Genomic DNA, 22,146 nt, shown 5'->3' with positions numbered 1-22,146 from the left:
AGTAGACAAACTAAAACTGGGAGCTGGTTCCACAGGAGAGGAGCCTGATAACTAAAGGATCTGCCTCCCATTCTACTTCTAGAGACTCTAGGAACCACCAGTAAACCTGTAGTCTGAGAACAAAGTGCCCTGTTAGGAACATATGGAACCATCAGATCTCTGATGTATGATGGAGCTAGATCATGAAGGGTTTTATATGTGAGGAGAAGAATTTTTAATTGTATTCTGGATTTAACAGGGAGCCAATGAACATGTATTATTAAATGCAATGAAAGGAACGGTTTTGCGGTTTTGCAAAAGAGCTGATGCAAATCAAACTATAGTCCCAATTTCTAACAGCAAATCGATGCCTGCATGGACCTCTGGATGTTTGTTGATCAAAGTTTCAAAGTTCATCTCCTTACCTCAAAAAAGTTTGGTAAATGTTTTCTCTGCCTTCACTTTTGGCCGTGCAAGCGGAACAACAAGCAGCTTACTCTCATACAAGAGACAAACACAGTAAGTACGTCTATAATTACCTTCTTTAGTATTGATGAACAATAATTACATTTGAAAATCTACAGGTGATTAGAAGTTGTTAAATTTCCTTTAGAAAAATGGGTCACAAATGGACCAAAATCTGTCTTACTGTGTTTAGTGTAATAACAGCAACACTGATTAGGTAGATCAATAAAAAAGTAACTGAACGACATTAAATGACCAACTGAACATAGCATAATTAGAAAATGAATCTTCAGATCAGAAGTATCATGTTATAGGCCTGTTGGTAAATTTATCTTTTCCCATCTAGAGTGTAGGGACTTTGTGTTGAAATCATGCTCTGATCACTTGGTGATTATCAAGCGACCTACTTCAGACTGCAGCATCAACCTAAAACGACTGAACTTATATGTCCGCAGCAAGAATTGTAAAAAAAATTTTTTTTTCAAATGCTTTGTAGACTATATCAAATCTCTGCCCTGTTGCAGATATATATATATATATATATATATATATATATATATATATATATATATATATATGTGGAATATTTTACTAAATCAATAATGTTTAAATTTAATGGAAAGCCATATCCTTTCAGGACCATTTATCAGTTTTTCTACATTTACTTTGATCTCCATTCTCAAACCTTTTGCCTTTGTCCGTCCACACAGGAGGGTGCGGTGGACTTTGAGCGTTCAAAGCACTGTTGGTGCTTCTTGGTCCTCTGACAGAGTCCAACTGACGGTATAAAACGGCCACGCTCAGACAAAGACATCAGTCTTAGCTGAGTACTCACCAACCCAGGAGGAGAGAGCTCCAACAAGCCCACCATGGGGGACTCTAAGCTCTGTCTTTTGCTGCTCCTCAGTACATCGGCCTTGGCTCGTGAGTAGCTTTCTACCTCTCTAACATCGCAAGTCAAAATTTAATTATGCTGATATTTAGACGTTTTTTAACTTGAACTTCAACTCTTTCATAGGCATTTAGATGTAGCCCAGTGTTAAAATAAACTTATATGGTTTGTTAACAGTGTGTAATTAAAAAGAAAATCTGATCTATGATGTTACATTAAGTAGATTTTATTTCATTCAGATGTTAATTTTTATTATTCAAAGATGGAACAGGTCATTCACTCAAGTCTAAAGCCAAGTCCAAAGTGAAAAAGTGCATCTCTTAAGTCAAGTCTTAAGTCCAAAAGTTTGAATTTTAAGTCTTAAAAATAATCAAATATATTAAGGTAATTAAGAATCGAAAATGCTTTCTTTAAATGATTTTTATATTTTACTGTTTTTTCAGCTGTCTCTAATTGAAAACACATTTTCTGTAAGACTATGTTGCTTTAAATCAAAAATGGTAAAATTTTTAATTGTTTATTTTAAAGTGAAGAGTAATTTTTTGCGTATTGTTTTAATCTTTTAAGGAATTGAACAAAAATAGTTTTATTTCTGTCGCACAGTCCAGTCCCTGAACTTGGACATTTAATCTCCAAAAACTCTTTGCTCTTATATTCACTTTAGCTGGCCAACTCCATTTTATTGTTTACTATCAATAAACCCTTAATTCAGCCAAAATGCAGCACCTTACTCCAAACATTGAGCTAGTCTCTCCTGTAAATGCTTTTATTTCTCCATTGCTCTATTTAGCCTCCTCCAGCATGTAGTTTAACCAGTTTCATTTGTTTTCATTAAACAATCCATAATTAAATATCATAAAGTTCAGTGCTGGAGCTTAATTTTGTCAACATTTTGAGAGTTTATATAAGTGTCTGACTTAATCATCCTCATCGTGAGAAGCAAACCCTTTGAGTTATAAAGAGATTGTTTTTGCTAAAGTTGCACATCTGTGAAAGATTCTGATATAACAGAGGAAGAACCCTCTTGATTGGCTAATGCTTAATCCCTTTAACTAATTGGCTGGATATCCTTTACTGTTCTATGTGAAACCTTGATTTCCTTTCTTTTTCCTCTTCTAAACCTTCCTCAGAATTACCTTTAGATCATAAAAGCCTAATTAGACAACATACAGGTCCTTCTCAAAATATTAGCATATTGTGATAAAGTTAATTATTTTCCATAATGTAATTATGAAAATTTAACATTCATATATTTTAGATTCATTGCACACTAACTGAAATATTTCAGGTCTTTTATTGTCTTAATATGGATGATTTGGGCATACAGCTCATGAAAACCCAAAATTCCTATCTCACAAAATTAGCATATCATTAAAAGGGTCTCTAAACGAGCTATGAACCTAATCATCTGAATCAACGAGTTAACTCTAAACACCTGCAAAAGATTCCTGAGGCCTTTAAAACTCCCAGCCTGGTTCATCACTCAAAACCCCAATCATGGGTAAGACTGCCGACCTGACTGCTGTCCAGAAGGCCACTATTGACACCCTCAAGCAAGAGGGTAAGACACAGAAAGAAATTTCTGAACGAATAGGCTGTTCCCAGAGTGATGTATCAAGGCACCTCAGTGGGAAGTCTGTGGGAAGGAAAAAGTGTGGCAGAAAACGCTGCACAACGAGAAGAGGTGACCGGACCCTAAGGAAGATTTTGGGGGACCTGCAGAAGCAGTGGACTGAGTCTGGAGTAGAAACATCCAGAGCCACCGTGCACAGGCGTGTGCTGGAAATGGGCTACAGGTGCCGCATTCCCCAGGTCAAGCCACTTTTGAACCAGAAACAGCGGCAGAAGCGCCTGACCTGGGCTACAGATAAGCAGCACTGGACTGTTGCTCAGTGGTCCAAAGTACTTTTTTCGGATGAAAGCAAATTCTGCCTGTCATTCGGAAATCAAGGTGCCAGAGTCTGGAGGAAGACTGGGGAGAAGGAAATGCCAAAATGCCAGAAGTCCAGTGTCAAGTACCCACAGTCAGTGATGGTCTGGGGTGCCGTGTCAGCTGCTGGTGTTGGTCCACTGTGTTTTATCAAGGGCAGGGTCAATGCAGCTAGCTATCAGGAGATTTTGGAGCACTTCATGCTTCCATCTGCTGAAAAGCTTTATGGAGATGAAGATTTCATTTTTCAGCACGACCTGGCACCTGCTCACAGTGCCAAAACTACTGGTAAATGGTTTACTGACCATGGTATCACTGTGCTCAATTGGCCTGCCAACTCTCCTGACCTGAACCCCATAGAGAATCTGTGGGATATTGTGAAGAGAACGTTGAGAGACTCAAGACCCAACACTCTGGATGAGCTAAAGGCCGCTATCGAAGCATCCTGGGCCTCCATAAGAACTCAGCAGTGCCACAGGCTGATTGCCTCCATGCATTGAAGCAGTCATTTCTGCAAAAGGATTCCCGACCAAGTATTGAGTGCATAACTGTACATGATTATTCGAAGGTTGACGTTTTTTGTATTAAAAACACTTTTCTTTTAATGGTCGAATGAAATATGCTAATTTTGTGAGATAGGAATTTTGGGTTTTCATGAGCTGTACGCCAAAATCATCCATATTAAGACAATAAAAGACCTGAAATATTTCAGTTAATGTGCAATGAATATAAAATATATGAATGTTAAATTTTCATCATAACATTATGGAAAATAATGAACTTTATCACAATATGCTAATATTTTGAGAAGGACCTGTACAGGTTTCTATTCAGTAGAGGCAGTAGAGTTTATATTACAATTTAACATTTGCTCATGTACTGCCTTTTGTTTTATTAGTGATTTAGACTTTTTTCTTCAATAGCAAGTTCAAACTTATGCATTTTAAATGTGACGCTTCTCCCAATATTCTTTAGTAAACTGTTTTTTTTTTTCATGGTCATGTTTTGTATAAATCTAAGTAAAATTAAACTTACACCTCTCCATAATCTTTGGCAAATGTTAGATTTTTACATTATTCTTCTTTCAAAAGAAAAACATAAACTATTAAAATATCATTCATTAAAAACGCTTATAATGTTTATGGTGTAAATTATTTTGACTATTTCTGTTTAAAGTTATAACAATGTAAAAATTGTTTTTCAGTTCATCTACTTTTCAACAACTATTAGACATTTTTAAATTCAATTTGAGGTTCGAACTTCACAGCAAGTGAAGATATCAATTTGGACCAGGGAGCTGTGATGTCATTTTTTTGTATTTGCTGAATTTGTTCAACAAAAACAACTAGTACATTTAGAAAACACATGATAAGTCATAGTAAATAAATAAATATTACCTTCACTGGTATACAAGTCCAGAATATAACTTCATTTTATCAAACTGAGTCTAAAGCCACTAAATTTCTCACTCGAGTCTGACTTTAGTCCATGTTTAATGACCTGAATCCACACCTAAGTCCACACCTAACTAACTAGTCTGATTCTCCATAAACAGTTGCCCAAGATGAAGATCATCCAACCTGTCTGCGTAAGTTGCTTCTAGCAGTCTAATGCTTTATAACATTAATTACAGAACTGACCAGATGCAAATCTTTATTCAATCTCCTCTAGTGGCCCAAAGGTACAAGCCTCTGCATAAATATGAATACCAATATGAAGCTGAATCTTTGAATGCCATCAACGGGGCCTCACAGCTAAAGAATGGACCGAAGGCCTCCTGCAAGGTAGGGCTAACAAATTTCACAATTTGTTACCATCAGATTTTGATAATTTTTTCTGTACAAGAAAACATATTAAAAAGCTTTTGATTTGTCTCACAGGTTGAGATTGAAGTGCCACAGATGTGCAGTTTCATCATGCACACCACAGGCTGCAGTCTGATGGAAGTGGTGGACGTGGATGCAGAGGGCAACCCTGTTTCCCATCCAGCTGCCAGCACTGATGACTTTGCTGCTGAAATGAAAAGGTAAAATAATCCACCTAAAATATTGGTATTAAAGGGAAGAAATAAGTCAAACTTATTTAGAGAGATTGGTTTATCAGTAAAAATGTTACACATTTTCTTTCAGGTATCCTCTAAAGTTTGTGGTTGAGGGTGAGTATGATGTGAAGCTGTACCCTGAGGATGGCGAGACGACAACTATCCTGAACTTCAAGAGGGGTATTGTCTCTGGCCTGGCTGTGCCTCTGCTGGAGGAAGACAAGAACAAGAACATGGTATTGTGATTTATGAGCAAAAATGCTTTTCAGCTTTACAGAGCCCTCTAAACTTAATGGCATCTCTGCTTAAGATATGCAAGAAGCCTAACAATAAAGTCAGCTATTGCTGCAGCACATTAAATCAGAAAAATCCAACATTTAATTTGACTGTTGTTAATCAGTGGGGAGAAAATAAGCCCCACAATTGTTATCAGAAAATCCTCTGTGCCACAATTTTTGACTCGGTTGCAGATAGTTTCCTTTTAAAGATTTTGTTTACTTACTTTCTTCCAAATTCAAACATTGCTATGCCTATATATGCTTTGTGCATGGGGCCTGCAATTTTATTAAAATAATTATTTATTAAAGTGGATTTTTTTAAATTACTGAATCAGAGAGGAGGCTTTTTATAAGACTTCAACATGCTTACCATGCTTGCCAATTTTCCATTTGCAACATCATGCATTTATTTTCTCAATTTCTCCATCATTATGTTAGCCCACCATCCATGGCAAGTGCAGGACCTCCTATACGAACAATGCCAGAGAGGACATTGTCACCGACATCAGCCTGCACAGGGATCTGTCCAGATGTGACAAGTTTGTGCCCATAAGAGATCACAATAGCCCTCTGGCACTTATCACTGGCATGGTAAGACTCCTAAAAATTATGACAAATTTAATCTTATCTAATTTTTCTGTGCTGTGACACCACATGTATTAATGACAACAGTGATTAAATATGAGATTTAGCAACACAGTTTTTGAAACTTTGATGCTATGTAGAGATACACACGGTGTAAATGGCTTAACATCATACTCTCCTCATTTGCAGCACTATCCTATGGCTCAGATGGTCAGAAGCTCTCAAACATGTAACTACAAGTTTGATAATGAGAAAAAACACATGACCTCTGGTTCCTGCACTGAGGAACACCTTCTCATTCCCTTCTCCCACAAGTAAATCAAAGTCTTTAAGAGTGTTATCACTAAAAGTAACATATTTTACAAAAACGTTTCATGCTTAGATTACACATACATTTTTTACTTATATTGTTTTTTTCCACAGGGGAAAATATGGATTTACCAATGTTGGAAAACAGGAGTTGACTCTGGTTCAGGTTTCTTCTCACAATGACAGAGTATTTGAACATGGTAAGCCCTTTGTTAAAAGTCACTTTGCAGAAATCATTAAAACTGTGCAATCAGGTAATATGACATGATTTTGTAATTTAGTAACCAGTAGTTACTTAATTATTATTACATAAAAGTAGCAGTCATACAGGTGTTTGGAAAGGTGTTAGCCATTTTAACTATTTGCCATTTTTTACCTTTGTTTTTTTGGTCATTTCATACCCGACAATTTGTAGATGAAAAGAAGCTGTTGCCACAAGATGTTTCATATCCACCATGCATTCATTTATACATGCCATGGGACATTTTATACCCTTTTTGATAACCAAAGATTTAAATTTATTTTCTATAATTTACTGATAGTCTCTTTTATATCTCATAAGAATCAAGAGACACATACAGGGATCAGAACCACATTCAATGGAAATAAGGTGTAATATCAAATCTTCAGAAGATATTATACCAGTAAATGAAATTAGATGTGAGATTTGAACATATTTTTAAATACTAAAAGCATAATTGCTAATCTCACCTACTAAGAGAAATATAATAATGTGCAATGGATAAGTACATGGTCTGTAGGAAATGGGTGTAGGCTAGGTTGAAATGGCCATGCGTGGTTATGAAATGGATGTACGAAGTGCCTGGTAGCCACTTGATTCAATTTCATAATCTAAAACAAACACACCACATCCAATCAGGAGATTCTGAAAGTTTTTTTTTCTCATGAATTTTCACAAGCATAATGTTTGTAGGTTGGAAGGTGCTAAAAAGCAACACATTATGTTCTTTAATATAGACATTTTTGGAAACTGCTTGGTTTGTGGATTTTAATAATTAACACAGATCTGTGACTGTGTGTAAATCAAGATAACATTGTCAAGGACCTCAACATGGAGGTTGTTGAGGACAAGAGCACCATTCAGGATAAGGATGCAGCTGTGAAACTTATGAGAGAACTGGTCAATTTGCCTGAGACCGAAGGAGAGAGGAGGGCCCACCTCTTCCACACGCTCATCTCTACGGTCCGTGGAATGAAGACTGAAACCTTGAGAGCTGCACTTCCCGAGGTTGTTGCTGTGTCCCGCTTTCTGACCTACCAGGTTCTGGCCCAGTGTGGAACCCCTGAGTGCAGCAGCGCAATCATGCAAATTCTTAGGACTTTTGACATCTCCAACCTTGAGGTTGATGCTGCTGTTTTTGCTTTGGGAATCATGTCCAACCCCTCTTCGCTCCTGATTAACGACTTGCTTGAGATGGCCAAATACAAACCTAGTAAGCCCATTATGTATGCTCTGAGCAACGTCGTTAGGAGGTAGGCATAGATTTCTTTCTTCTGTGCAAAATTAAACAGAAATATGATTCATCTTCTAGATGTTAAATATCACTATTTTTGTATTCATCATTTTTATCTTCTCTACAGATTTTACAAAGCTGAAAATAAAATAATTCCTGAGATTTACTCTGTTGCTGAGTTCATGGCTTCCCAGTTGGGCGACTGTACTGGGGCAAAGGAGCACACTTTCATGACACTCAGGGTAAATATCACAACTGATAACTCAAAACAGAAATAAAAGTCCAGAATTTATACTGACATGTGGCAGGGGAACTAAGTACTGAACACATCCACATTTCACTCAGTAAAGTATTTCTAATGGGTCTATTTACGCTGTATTTCAATAATGATATAATTAATCCACACATACAAAACAAACACAAAACTGTCCATAAATTGTCTTATTTGAATAAAGTGGAAGGGCATAGGGAAAACGTATTAAACATATTTACTGAAATGTATTCAGTAGTAGAGAATCCTTATTTTTGTGACAACTTTAAAGGTTTCTCCTTTATGGGGAAATTCTCAGATGTGATTTTGAAGCAGTCTTCCACACAAACTGTCTATAATCCTGAATGTTCTGGGGGCTTCTTTTACACTATGAGGCTCCTACCTCCGAAGTTCACCTGTTGGTAAATTATTTTTTTGGATAATGCAAAGTTTACAGTTTCCCACTTCACCAAATATGTGTGCAATGTTATCCAAAGATTTACATTTAGCTCTTAGCAGAGACTTTATTCTCCCAGCTATCTCCCAGTATTCCTCTGGCTTGTCCAAATGTTCTGCAGCAAAATTCTAACAAGATGCAACATGCTTTTTCTTCTTCAGTGGAGTGGAGGCCATTGTGTCTAAATACAGGTCTTACTCTTTTCATTAGAAAACTGTACCTGCTAACTGAAGATTCACTTATGAATCATGGCCAATGCCACCAATATCTATTGCAATAATGAGACTGCAAACTCATGATAAAGCTCTTTGCTTTTACCTATCAGGAGCTGCTTCTTGTGCAATACCTTGGTAATCAGAAACCTTTTTATAGACCATCAATTAGGTCTTAACGATTATTTGGTACTGATAGGGAGCAGGGATGCTTTCAAAGTGCTGACAGATGATTTTAGCTGTTTTTGGCTTTCAATGCCATCTTTTCTCCATGCATTCAATACTTCTTCCTTGTGTCATTACACTTTATTACACATAATTTCATTTATTGACTTATTGGTGTTGATTTCTTTGTATGTGTGGATTACTTGTATAGTTACTGACATCTGGTGTGAATTTTACATCAGTAGGATCCATTAGAAATATATTTATTGAGAGAAATGATGAGGTGCTAATTACCTAATTAATCTCCCAGCCGTATTGCATGTATTTTGGGCATATGGGTCTGTGCACTAAATCTTCTGCATCAAGGTGCCCGGGGTGTTTTAGGATGTCTAAAGTGAGGTAATACCCATTGAGAATTGCCTTGAATGTGTTTTCAGGTGATTGGAAATATGGCTCCAGCTGTGATTCCTTTTAGTCCTGCACTGCGTACTGCTGTGATTCAGTGTGCAAAGCAGCCTGCAGCCTCACAGAAAGTGCAGCAGGCTGCTATTCAAGTGTACAGGCAGATTCCAGTCCCAAATGAGGTAGGAAAACAACACTATCCTACTGTTAGACTTTAATTGTCGGTATTTCTTTACTGATCAAATTTTTCATTGATTTTTGTTGGTTGCAGATAAGAGACGTGTTTATGCAGGTGCTTCTGAACAACAGCAACCCAGTGCAAGAGCGCATCGCTGCATATCTGATAATTATGAAGGACCCAAAGCCGAGTGAGCTCACACAACTGACCAATGCTTTGTCCAGTGAGACAGACCAACAGTTCAAGAGCTTTGTAATCTCCCACATCACCAACATTCTGTCCTCGACTGAACCAGAAACCAAAGAGTAAGAAAGGGCAATGTAACTTAATAAATCGCAAGCACATTTATAGTTGTTCTCTTTAATTGTGTGTGTTTCCTTTCCACAGACTGAGACAGAAGATTCAGGATGCCCTGCAAGGTAACAAAATCGGACCAACAATGGACCCAATGAACTTTTCACGCAACTATAAGATTGGATCCGTGCAGGGCAACATGATTTTTGAGGGTGTGAGCTACTTGCCCAAAGAGGTTATGCTTGAAATGACTCTGAGGGCTTTTGGTTTTGAGATTGACATGATGGAGGTAAAATATTTTAAACCATTTAACATGTTTTGTGCTCTGAGGAATTTTGCTAGGCTAAGAAACTGATTTTTATGGGGAAAAAAATGTAATCTTTACAGATTGGTATGGCTGGTGAAGGTTTTGAACCAACAATCGAGGCCCTGTTTGGAGAGGGGGGCTTTTTCCCTGACACTTCCTTGAAGACAATGTACTTTGTTTCTGAAAACATGCCACAAGCAGTCAGTGAGATCCTGGAGAATATAATACCTACACTGAAGAAGAACAGAATGAGGAGAGAGGTACTTCAAGCAGCTTTCTTTACACACTTTAGAAAATCACAAATATATAAATGCTTGCTCATGGTTTTATTTTTGTAAAGCAAGTGCTCTTAGAAAATGTTATGCATTTGCATTTAGGCTTCCAACTGCCTGATGAAGGAGATTGGACAAAACCTTGAGAAGCTGGTCAAAGAACTGAAGGCTGCTGAGTCCCCAGAAGCAGTGGTTTATCTGAAACTCTTGGGAAATGAGCTGGGGTATCTGGGGACAAATGACATTGGAGAAATGACCTACTCTGCAGGCATGATGATTGAAAAGATGCTCAGGATGTTTCCACATGAAGTGAGTTTAAAAAATAAACTAGAGCTCAAAAGTAATTTAGACATCCTGGCTCTATTTGCTAAATGTGTTTTTATTTGGCACAGATACTGAGGTCTCTGATGACTAACCCTGACACCACAATCTTTGCCCACTACATCTTCATGGACAATGAATTCTTCCTGCCAACTGTCACTGGAGTGCCTCTAAGGATTGCACTGTCTGGTACTTTCACCCCTGGTTTCAAAGGTGGACTACAGATTGCTCGCGACATGGTGATTATCTAAGGATGTGGTTACAGGCTACTTTTAACTTTTACACAGCATAAACACAAGTGTTGCTGCATTAACCTTTCTCCTGCATTTACCTACAGAGCACAATGAGCTTCATGCCATTTGGTGGCATTGAGTTCGTCACTCAGGTTGGATCCCACATCCCTAAATATGTCAATTCTGGACTAGAGATGCACACCAACATCTTCCACGAGAGTGGGATCAGAGCCCAGCTCTCAATGGGACATGACCATGTTAAGCTGACTATCCCAGCCCCAACGAACCCTACCAAGCTAATCAAAATGACGTAAGCTACAAAGGTGTTCAAACATAAAGATTTCAGACATTATGCTACAACAGAAACTATTGATTCACTTTTTCTACATTTGCAATTTAGAAACTCCCTTGTGGCAGTAACCGGATCAGATGTGAGGATGATTCCTCCAGTGGTGAAGGACAAAGTTGATGTAAATAAGTGCACACCTGCCTTCACTGGAATGAAATACTGCTCTGCTCTGCAGTACACCGATGCATTCTCTCATGAGGCAGCCCCCTATTTCCCCCTGACTGGTGACAGCAAGTCAGTTCGACATTCTTAACTACTAAGTAATCTCCAAAATAAAATCTAAATAGCTGATAGGTTCTGTTTACTGAACAACACAGATTTTCTGTGGAGCTTCACCCCACTGGAGAAGTTACAGAGTACACAGCCACTGTTGTATATGAGCTCCTCAAGGAGGGAAACGAGGGCCGGCAGAAGATTGACGTTTTAAAGTTTATCTTGAGAGCCGAAGGTAGGGATCAGTATAAATGCTGCTTTAATTGGATAAATCTTCAGGAATTTAAAGTTGCTCATTGCATGATCATCAACAGGGGCAGAGCCAACTGAAGCACAACTGGTGATGAAATACAACAGACGAAAGAATGTCATCACAGCAGATGTTCAGATCCCTGACTTTGATGTGGAGGCTGGACTCAGGATTGGTGTTGTTGATGGGAAAACCAAAGGCAAAGGAACGTATTCCATCTCTCTTGACTTCATCAACAAGAACATCCCCCAGCTCTCCCTGGTTGGACGTGCTAAGTAAGAAATGAAATATGAATACATAAAACAGTAATGCGACCCTAATGGTTTCCCAGATTGACCGTCTGATACATGTTTCAGTTTGAAGGACATGAAGGAAGGCATGCTGCAAGTCCAGCTCCTGGTGCCCTCAATTAGCACTGAATCGACTGTCACTGCTAGCCTCAAACACAATGATCATCTGAAACTGGAGCTTGAGAGTGAAATTAAGGTCATGGATGCAACCTCTGGGCAGAAAATTGAAATTAAATATGGTAATCTCATTTCACTGTAACCTTGATTTCTACAATAGCAAATTCATTATTGGTAGCAAGTTGAAAGTTTCACTGAAACAACTAATTCTACTTTGGTGGTTATCTAATCTGAAATAGAGTGACACCAGCTACTTTTTAGATTATTGGTAGTTTTTAAGGACATAACGCAGGTATTAAACTTTGTTTTTAGATGGCAGAAAGATTGAGCTTGAGTTCAAGACTGATGTGAACACAAAAACCACCTCCTTGCCTAATGGTGATGCCATTCACAAGTATGGCAATGAGATTCTTGATATGCAAGTAGTACAGACTGGCATGAAAGTTCGTCATATCTTCAGAAAGTTTGCTGAGGTATATATCATTCATCATTCAGATTTTCGTCATTTGAGATGTAAACAAAAAAAACAAACAAAAAAATTAAACAAAACATAATTCTCTGATTTCTTTAGGCGGCAAACAATTACATGGAAAAGTATGGTGCTGAAATGCTCCCTTACATGCAACACTTCAGACTGCCTGATATACCAGATATTTCCCTGCCAGAGAAACTCTTCCTGAATACGTAAGATGAATAAATCAAAGCTATTTTTAACAGTAAATATTTAAATAAATAAAAAACATTCACATATATAATCTGCTTTTTTCACAGCGATGCAAAGGCTGTCTACTACTTCAACAACGATTGCTTCACAGTTGTAGTCCCACTGCCTTTTGGAGGAAAGACAACTGCAGAGCTCAACTTTCCACCAGTTCTGACCACTCCTAGCCTGCATATACCCCAGTTTGGACTGGAAGTTGTCTCCAGAGAAATTCCCATTCCTGATCTTTTTGTTCCAAAGAGTTTAATCATGTCTGTTCCACTCTTTGGCAAAGTTGAACTATCGGTTTTGATGAACAGCAACCTTTATGAGGTGGAGGCAACACTCGGAGTGGGGAAAGACGTTGTAGAACCACCTAGCTATTCTGCAAGGTTTGATGCAAAAGGAAGTTCACCAATTGACATCCTCTCTGTAGCAGTTGAAGGTATTTCATAATAACTGTTAAACTTGTTCGACATTTCTATCATCTGTGATTCAGTGAAAAAACAATTTGTTTTTTTTCCTCAAAACATTTTTGATAGTTGACCTCACCAGTTGCTAAAAACCTTTTGGGAAACAGAGGCACTATGCTGGACATTATTTGGGGAATTCTGTAACGAGCTTTCAGGAATTTCCTTTGCTTAGCCATAGATAATTGGTAGTGCATTTTGTTGTGCATTGGTAATGCTATACCACACTTATGCTTTCCTCTATTCTTTTACATTTAGGTTCTGGAATGGTGTCCATGACTGAATCCATGAAGGCTCATTTGAGAAGCTCTTTTACCCATAAATTCTTTGAAGCTAGTTTCAGTATTGAAGAAGATGGAGTCATCACAGACAAAATCACTTTCAACTCAAAGAGCAAAATGGAAGCCACAAGTCAATTTGGTCTTAATGCAAAACTACAGCACACCAGTGTGACTGAAGTCAACACTCAACATATGTTCATTGACAGCAACTTTGAGGGATCATTCAAGGCTGGACCAATCTATGGCACAACCACTTCACTCCAGGTAATTTCTGCAACTCCATTCAAGCCAGAAGCGAAGATTGATTCTAAAATTCAGTTCAACTCAACAATTTTTAAAGCCGAGAACAAAATCCTAGCATCCCTTAGCAATGGTGAATTATTTGTTAATTTAAACACCAAAGCCTTTGAAGACGTCTTCACACATGTTGCAGAACTTTCTTTCAAAGACAGTGAGCTGGTAATGAAATGTGATGCAAACGCTCATGCTCTTGGTCTGAAGATTCGCAACCAGGCTGAAGCCTCTGCTGGAGCTGGTAAAGCCACCATAAGAATAGAGACAAATGGGGACCATTCTGATAATCGTGTTTATTCTCTACTTATGTCCACCTTCGATGCTAATGGTCTGACAGTAGGCTGCAATGCCAACATGAAGCTTTTTGAGAACGAAGCTACACACGAAGCCAAACTGAAAATGAATAAAGATGGTTTAAGCACAAGCGGAACTACCACTCTCCAAAGCCCACTGTCTTTAGAAAACACCTTCAATGCTGGAATTGATGCTACAAGAGCAACTCTATACATTACCAACAAGGCTGCAGTTCATAACACCAAAGTGGATAATTCTAACACCCTGACCATCTCTCTCTCTAGTCTGGACTTTAACTCAAAAGCTGAAGCTGTTGCAACTGAATACAGCTCTTACAGTCATGATATCACCTTCAACCTGAAGCCTTACACTGCCTCTGCAAAAATAATCAACCACATGAAACTTCTGGAAGCCAGTTTTGATAATGACGCACGCTTGCAGGCAGAGCTTTACAAGATTGACTTGACTGGAAAGCTGAAGGCCATATATGGAGAAGAAGAAATAAAGCACACTTACCAGATTAATTATGCAGATCTAAGTGCAAATGCAAAATGCAGCACCACCGGAAAGCTCTTTGGCACTCATATGAGCCACAATACTGAACTTGAAATTGTTGGCCTTACTGCAAGGTTTAGCAATGATGCCCGCTTTAACTCACAGCCTATTCGCTTTGACCACACCATCCGTTGCAATTTTGTTCCTTTTGATTTCAACCTTGATGCCATGCTCAATGGCGATGGAGACATTACCATCTATGGACAGCACAGTGCCCAGCTTTATAGCAAATTACTTATCAGAGCACAACCCCTGGCTTTTATCAGCTCCCATGAATGTAGAGCATCAGTGACACAGAAGCTAGATAACGGTCTTTCCTTTGAGACCACATATGATAACAACATTGATACTGTTCTGTCACCCCAGGAGCAAAGGACAAGATTTAGAATTAAATCTAAAATGAATGACCATGAATTTAATCAAGGCATACAGATTTACAATAATGAGGAGAGGGTGGGAATTGAAGTTTATGGCACCATCCTTACAAACACCATTAACACAGCCTCCACAGAGAACCAAGATTTCACCATCTCTGGTTTCCTCAAGTATGACAAGAGCACACATAGTCATATAATTCATGTCCCTCTAATTGAAAGTCTCCCTGTCTTCATGGAGAGCATAAAGGAATTTGTTGTGGTTGTAGCAGAATCTCTGAAAGATTTAATTAACAACAAGGAGGTAATGGCAAGACTTGAGGCTCTTCCCCAGGAAATAGGTGAGCTTATTGCCCAAATTAATATAGAAGACAAGGTGAATCAACTGAAGCAGTTTTTCAATGATTTTAACCAAAATCTTGTTATCACCCCAAAGAACGTGCATGCAATTTTGAACAGTCTGAGGAATGCTATTGAGATATTCCTGAGCAATCTCTCATCTTACATGCAAGCCTTCATTGACATAGGTGTCAACATCCATGATAGCCTTAGTGGTGAGATTGAAGACATTCTGGAAGCACTGAATGAACTCAAAGTTGCAGTTGTTGAGGTGATTGAAACCATAAGAGAACTGATCCAAGAGATTGACCTAAAAAAACTTAAAGGCAGCAGTATTGAATTCCTGTATGATATCGAAGCCAAATATGAAATAAAAGCTAAAGTACGGATCATCATGACTAAAGTTAAAGCTACATTTGACAGGTTTGACTTCTCAAACCTAAACTCATTCATTTCCTCTGATCAATTAAAACATGTAATTGATGAGCTGGTGAATATTGCTCCATTATACAAACTTAGGGAAACAATAGAAGAGATTAAGTATAAGATCCATGACTTTGAACTCATTGGCAAAATCAACACATTTTTTGATAAGATGAAGGATTTGGTTGTGCATTTTGAGGTTGACCAAAAGGCTCAAGTTGTCTTAGAAAAAGCGTCAGACCTTATTAAACAGTTCAGAATTCAGGAAACCATCAAGGCTGTGGTAAAAATTGTGAAGGATTGCAACATTCCCAAGAGATTTATAGAAATCTTCCAAGGTGCTATTGACTATTTAAAAACAACTGAGGTAAAAGACATCATTGAACAGTTGAACATGTATATTGAAACCATGAAGCAAAAGCTAAAGTCCCTAAACTACAATGACACTGTGGACAACATCAATCAAATTATTGAAGAATACAGAACTTATGCAAATGAGATAATCAGGACTCTCAAAGTTACTGAGAAACTTGAGGCATCACGAGAATTTGCCAACATGGTAATATCATCTATCCGAGACTTCATGGAACATCTGAGGGAAATAAAAATTGCAAAAATTATTCATTCTGCAACAGATATCTACGAACATGTCATTTGTGATTCCCTTAAGACATTTGCTGAATACATAAAAGCAGAAATCACAAAGATGGACATCAAAGAAAAACTTTCCAATGTTTTGAGCATGATGTCATTCTTCAACAGTATCACCATACATATAATTACAAACACCGTCAGTACAGTTATTAGCACAATAAAGGAGGTGCTACCTGATGAAAAAGTAATTAGTGAGGTTTTGCAGATCATTGATGGTATTCAAAATGAACTAAAACATGCTGAAATCAACTTGCCATCCTTCACCTTCCCTCTCACAGACCTTGTTGTGCCTTCCATAAAGTTGCAGCTTGATGACCTGGAACAGATTGAAATTCCAACAAAACTTGACATGCCCGAGTTTACCATCATGGGCATGTACACTGTGAAAGCTTTCACTGTATCTTTTGATGATATCAAGCATAAGATCATTGAACTCATTGATTTCATTGTGAACTTTAAAATTACAATGCCTAATCCAGATGCTTTATTTGGAGACCTGGCTTTGAATTACCTCCCAACCCTTCCTGAGATCACCTTGCCAGAAATCCCTCTTTTCGAAGTTACATTCCCTAACATCCCAAAAATAGATGCAGAAACGTTTGCCAAAGCTCTGGAGATTCCAAAAATAGAGCTGCCATCAATTCCAAATGAGATCATGCTTCCATGCTTTGGTAAACTTTACGGCGAGATTAAATTACTTTCTCCCATCTATACCATGAAGACATCTGCTGAGTTCCAGAACTCCACTGAAAATAAAATGACACCTTTATTCACTGGATCCTTTAGTTCTCGAGGCATGTCTCCCAGTTTGGAAATTCTTAATTACAACTTTGAAACCAACGTTCACATCGCAGTCCCAAAACTAAAACGTGTTGTCCTTGCAGAAACTATAACATTCAAACACACTGCTCTAGGACTGGAACATCAGGCATCTGTAACTCTGTATGGTCTTTCAGCTCAAGCAGAAGCACAAGCCCAAGCAAAAACCACAGTTAAGGTTTCTACTGCATCTTACTCTGCCAATTTGATGAATACAGCCTTCATTGCGGTAGCTGGGGGAATGACCTCCACGGTTGAGACAACTTATAATCATGTCGTAAACATCCCTTCTGCTGATATTTCAAGTGAGTTTACTGCAACCCAGAAGTCAGTTGTGAAGCAAAATGGCTTAACTTTGAAATTTGAAGTAGATAGTATTGGAACAGGGAAATTTAATAGTCATGACTGCAAGCACAAGAGCAAGTTTGATCTGTCGCTCAGTCCCAAGACTGGCATCCTATCATTCACTGGCAACACAGAGTCTGATATCCTAAAACTTAAACAGGTCATTACAGCTGAATCTGGCACTTTAAGCTACTTTAAATTTCATGTCCTGAATGAGGCAGTGGCACCATTAATCAAAAGTAGTCTCTTTGTTGCATCTGGACTTGCCAACCTTTATGAAATGAAGATTGAGATGAAAGCAAACCAAAACACTGAACTGTATGGTGCAGACAGTGGAGCGCTCTCTAATGCAATCAACTTTAGAGTCCACCCTGGTGATTTTTTCTTTGAAACCCAAAACAAGGCGAATGCCAAGGTCAAAATTATTGAATTTGTGCATGCCAAGATAGAGCTGCAGAATGATTACTTGGTCAGCTTAAACCCTGACTTCCAAAAGGTGAATGCAGCCTTCCTAGCACGTCTCAATCAGTACAAAATGTTCTCTAACTTCACTGTAGACAATACCAGAAATCATGCTGGTGTCTTTGTTGAAATGGAAGGTCAGGCTGATCTGTCCTTCCTGGAACATCCAATTAGCATTCCAGAGATTGACCTACCCTTAGTTGACTTCCATACTCCCCCTATCAATGACTTGAACTTGTTTGAGAAGACTGGGCTCATAAAGATTTTGTCTACCACTGAGCAAACTGTTAATATGGATGCCAAGATCTTCTATCTGAAAAGCTGCACTGCCCCACTTATTGATGTGATTGGTCTGATTCAGATTCCCTCTATGGGTAAACTGAGCTCAGAGTTGTCTTTCAAGTCTGCTATTATAAACCTTAATGCTGGGACTCTCCTTTCTGCTGAAGATGATCTTGTGCTACGCCTAGGAGCTACCACCAACTCCGTGTTTGAATGTCTGAACACAAAACTCAAAGGCACCACCAGTCTAACAACCAAGAGAGGAATTAAGATAGCCAATTCCCTCTCCCTTGAAAATTGTCACATGAAAGGCACTCATGACAGTACCTACAGCATGAACACTGTCTCTGTAGTTACAACATCAACTATTGCCCTACCTACACTTAACCTGGAAGTAAGCCAAAATCTGATTGCAGATACCAAATCCAAACCAAATGCCCTGTCCACTCTAACGCTAAAAGGTGACTTCAACATCCCCATGATAAAAGCTGTTGGAAAGGTTGAAGCAGAGCACAGTCTGAAAGTGGAAGGAGGCATTGAGTATATTTCAGTGGAGTCATCCCTTAAGTCAAACATGGACAGCACAGCGTTTGAAAACTATCTAGTTTTAGGAGTTCTGGACAATGAGGCTAATATGTACCTAAATACAAACATTGTCCGCTCTACTTGCAAGATTATTGCTGATGCCAAGCTTAATCATGGCACCACCAAAGTCATTGGCATGGATGTAAACCACAAGCTGGCTGCAGAAGCTTCAGTGGATCGTATTTTTGCAGAGATTACTCATTCAAGCAACAATGAGGCAAACATTTTCAGCTTCAAAACTGAAGGAAAGCACAGTGCCAAGGCAACTATGGACTTTTCACCATCTTCACTGAGAGCCGATGTTGAGATTAATATAACTCAGCCAAGCAGCCTGGGTGATTTTGCGTACTCTGAAAAGACTGTTGCTGAAATAAACCCTTCCAAGCAGAAGGTCTCTACAAATGCCAAGTTGGTCAGCCCATTGTACACCACAAACATGGTAGCTGACGTGGATGGCAGTGTCCCTGTCCTCAAGATCACTTTTAAGTCCTCTGCTACCTCTGCATTTGTGGTTTTGGAATATGACATAGATGGTGAGTTGATACAAATTGTTGTAATATATCCATTGCTATTTCATATTTAAAGTATTGCTAAGCTCGAAAAAGGATATTTCCATTCATTCTCCAAGGTTCTACTACTTTAACGGTTGAGAATGACCTCCTGAACATGGCCAGCAAACTTGTCCTGACTCACTCTGACCTGAGCATGGATGTCAACCATGTCATTGTTCAAGCTTTGAGGTAACATCTTACATTTTGCCATATTTTAGATTGTTGCTAATAATGTTCAAAGAATATATTTTATAAATATTAAAATGCTTTTCTTTCCTGTTTTAGAAAGAAACGCCAAGCAGAAGAAAGGTAATTTTCTTTTGTTTGTTGCTGTTTATACTAAAATTTGAAAACTGCTTATTTATTTTTGTATTTTTATTTCAAATACTTGTTTTCTCTCACAGTGCCCTCCAACATAAGCTGAATCTTGACATCACTAGTCCTACTTTCACTGATCTGAACATGCGCTATGCTGCGCGCAGTGATGCTATTAGTGCCTCTATTTCTACTCCATCTGCTGGCTTCCTTGGCCTTCAGTTCAATTGCAGAGACCCATCCCATATGAGTGCTAGGTTATATGGCCGTTACTCTGTAAGTGTTTTTGGTATTTGTAATACAAAGCTACTTTTATTTTAAAATTAAATTATGTCATAATGAATATCTCTTTTCTCCATCCAGGCAGCCCCAGAGACTGATGTTGATATCTTGCTGGTCAGATTTTCTAAGACCAACATGCAAATTGTCTACAACATGAAGGCACCTGAGGACATGATTGCGGAGCTCAAGACCAGACTCCCCTCAATGATGTCTTCTGTTAAAGCATTTGCGAACAAGTACCAAATCACAAGCAGCATGGAGATGGTGCAGCACTTTGTCATTAACCATGTCAATGAAGCCTATAATGTTGCAATCAACCATGATGCTCAAATGAGCCAGGTATCTACTTTCTTTAGGAACACCATTATGCGGTACCATAAAAAGGTTGAGAACTTGCTTAATGCTGTCATCAGGGTCTTGAGACAGACCCACATCAAACTACCTGGGTCTGATGAGCTGATCACTCTTCCCAAACTCTTAAAGAAGCTGACCGACAGCATTGCTAATATGCTGGATGTAACCATTCAGTTTATCTGTGAGAACATGGAGATGTACTATGACTATTTTCTTGAGAAAATTAGCAATGTTGAAGTGCAATTGCCAAGTAATGAGTTGATTACTAGAAGGCAGATAATTGATAAGATCAAAGCAAGTGTCAAAAAGATCTCTGATGAAGTAGTAGACTTTGCGAGAAATATGGAGAGTCTTGACTCAATGCTGGAAAAGTTAGATTATACGTTGAAGGCTGTGGTTGAGAAAACACAAGAGTTTGTTGATTCTATCAAGTCTGACTATCTGGATGCAGTGTTCAATAACTTCAATGAGGTCTACCGGGAGGTTGTAACATATGCTAAGAAAATGGTTGACCAGATCCCTCCTTTCAACTTGGATGAAATTAGTAAACTGTGTGAGTCCATTATGGACAGGATCATTGAATTAATAGATCAGTTCAATAATGAAGTTTATGGTTTTCTGCAGCAAATGTCAGAGGAAGCCTACATGACAATAAGAGATGGAAAGCTTGAGATTAATCTTCCATTACATTTCCAGGATTAAATAACACATAGACTGAAAACTAAGTCAGCATTTTATGTTACAATCTGTTCAGCACACGTTTGGAAAAGTGTAAACAACTCAACGCTACTTCTGGGTGTGTTTTATAGAAACACCTGCTACATTCTTTTAATTGTAATTGTTTTTTTTCTGTACAAATTCTGAACTTGTATTATTTTACTGGGACTCAATCAACAAAATAAAAGTCAGTATTACAACCTTTAAGTGGCTGATTTACCGTTTTTTGACTGTTTGTATTAATGAGCTTCCACCCAACCATTTTTTTTTTTGATAGACAGATCAACACAGGTGGTAAGAGTAGCCAAAAATTGTACTAGAATAAAGTCCAATAAATACACTGCAAAACAGAAATGTCTTATTTTACTAGAGGTGGCAAGAACAAGAACAAAAGTTTTTTTTTTGTTTTTTTTTCTGACCAGGACATTTCATACTAACTCTTGGGAAGTCCTCATAAGAATAGGTTCTCCTACTGCAACATTTGTATATAATAGTTGACACCACATAAAAAAAATTAAAAAAACCATTCTGCCCAGATGATCAAGAACAAGGTGCGAGAACTCCCAAAACCAGGGCTGTAACAACAGAACGATGTCGTTTTGTTTTTGCAGCCCAAACAGAGAGAACAAATTTATCTGTTCTTGTAGAGTATCTTAAGGCCTTAGGAGTGGCATCACTTTAAAACATTATAACTCAATTTAATAAAATTACTCAAACACATATAACAGATTAAATGCAACTCACTTTGACCCAGCTCTGCATTTAAACATCTGTAAACCTTGTGGT

At 38.2% G+C, this 22,146-nt stretch overlaps 1 protein-coding gene across 1 annotated transcript; it reads left to right on the top strand.

Moving 5' to 3' along the window:
- The first annotated feature begins 1,183 nt into the window (after window positions 1-1,183).
- Window positions 1,184-21,567, top strand: apobb.1 (apolipoprotein Bb, tandem duplicate 1). The gene is made up of 29 exons (XM_047388260.1): window positions 1,184-1,368; window positions 4,822-4,854; window positions 4,938-5,050; window positions 5,147-5,292; window positions 5,396-5,543; window positions 6,024-6,176; window positions 6,360-6,484; window positions 6,594-6,679; window positions 7,529-7,973; window positions 8,082-8,196; window positions 9,476-9,622; window positions 9,712-9,923; window positions 10,006-10,201; window positions 10,300-10,479; window positions 10,597-10,800; window positions 10,884-11,051; window positions 11,150-11,355; window positions 11,446-11,628; window positions 11,712-11,842; window positions 11,922-12,132; window positions 12,214-12,386; window positions 12,577-12,737; window positions 12,836-12,948; window positions 13,036-13,409; window positions 13,693-19,674; window positions 19,770-19,881; window positions 19,978-20,001; window positions 20,097-20,283; window positions 20,371-21,567. The coding sequence occupies exons 1-29, from the start codon at window positions 1,314-1,316 to the stop codon at window positions 21,343-21,345; spliced, it is 11,358 nt and encodes a 3,785-aa protein (XP_047244216.1). The 5' UTR covers window positions 1,184-1,313; the 3' UTR covers window positions 21,346-21,567.
- The last annotated feature ends 579 nt before the right edge of the window (window positions 21,568-22,146 follow it).

The sequence above is a fragment of the Girardinichthys multiradiatus genome, chromosome 15 (genome assembly GCF_021462225.1).
Source record: "Girardinichthys multiradiatus isolate DD_20200921_A chromosome 15, DD_fGirMul_XY1, whole genome shotgun sequence".
Taxonomy (NCBI): Eukaryota; Metazoa; Chordata; class Actinopteri; order Cyprinodontiformes; family Goodeidae; genus Girardinichthys; species Girardinichthys multiradiatus.
Note: the sequence above shows the minus strand (reverse complement) of the source record. Positions and strands in the feature narration are given on the sequence as shown.

What these genes read in the sequence shown, in the direction of transcription:
- apobb.1 (XM_047388260.1), top strand. Translation starts at nt 1,314, where the DNA reads ATGGGGGACTCTAAGCTCTGTCTTTTGCTGCTCCTCAGTACATCGGCC. An exon ending in TTGAGATTGACATGATGGAG is followed by an intron (nt 10,202 to 10,299) that starts GTAAAATATTTT and finishes TAATCTTTACAG; the next exon opens with ATTGGTATGGCTGGTGAAGG. An exon ending in ACCAAGCTAATCAAAATGAC is followed by an intron (nt 11,356 to 11,445) that starts GTAAGCTACAAA and finishes TTTGCAATTTAG; the next exon opens with AAACTCCCTTGTGGCAGTAA.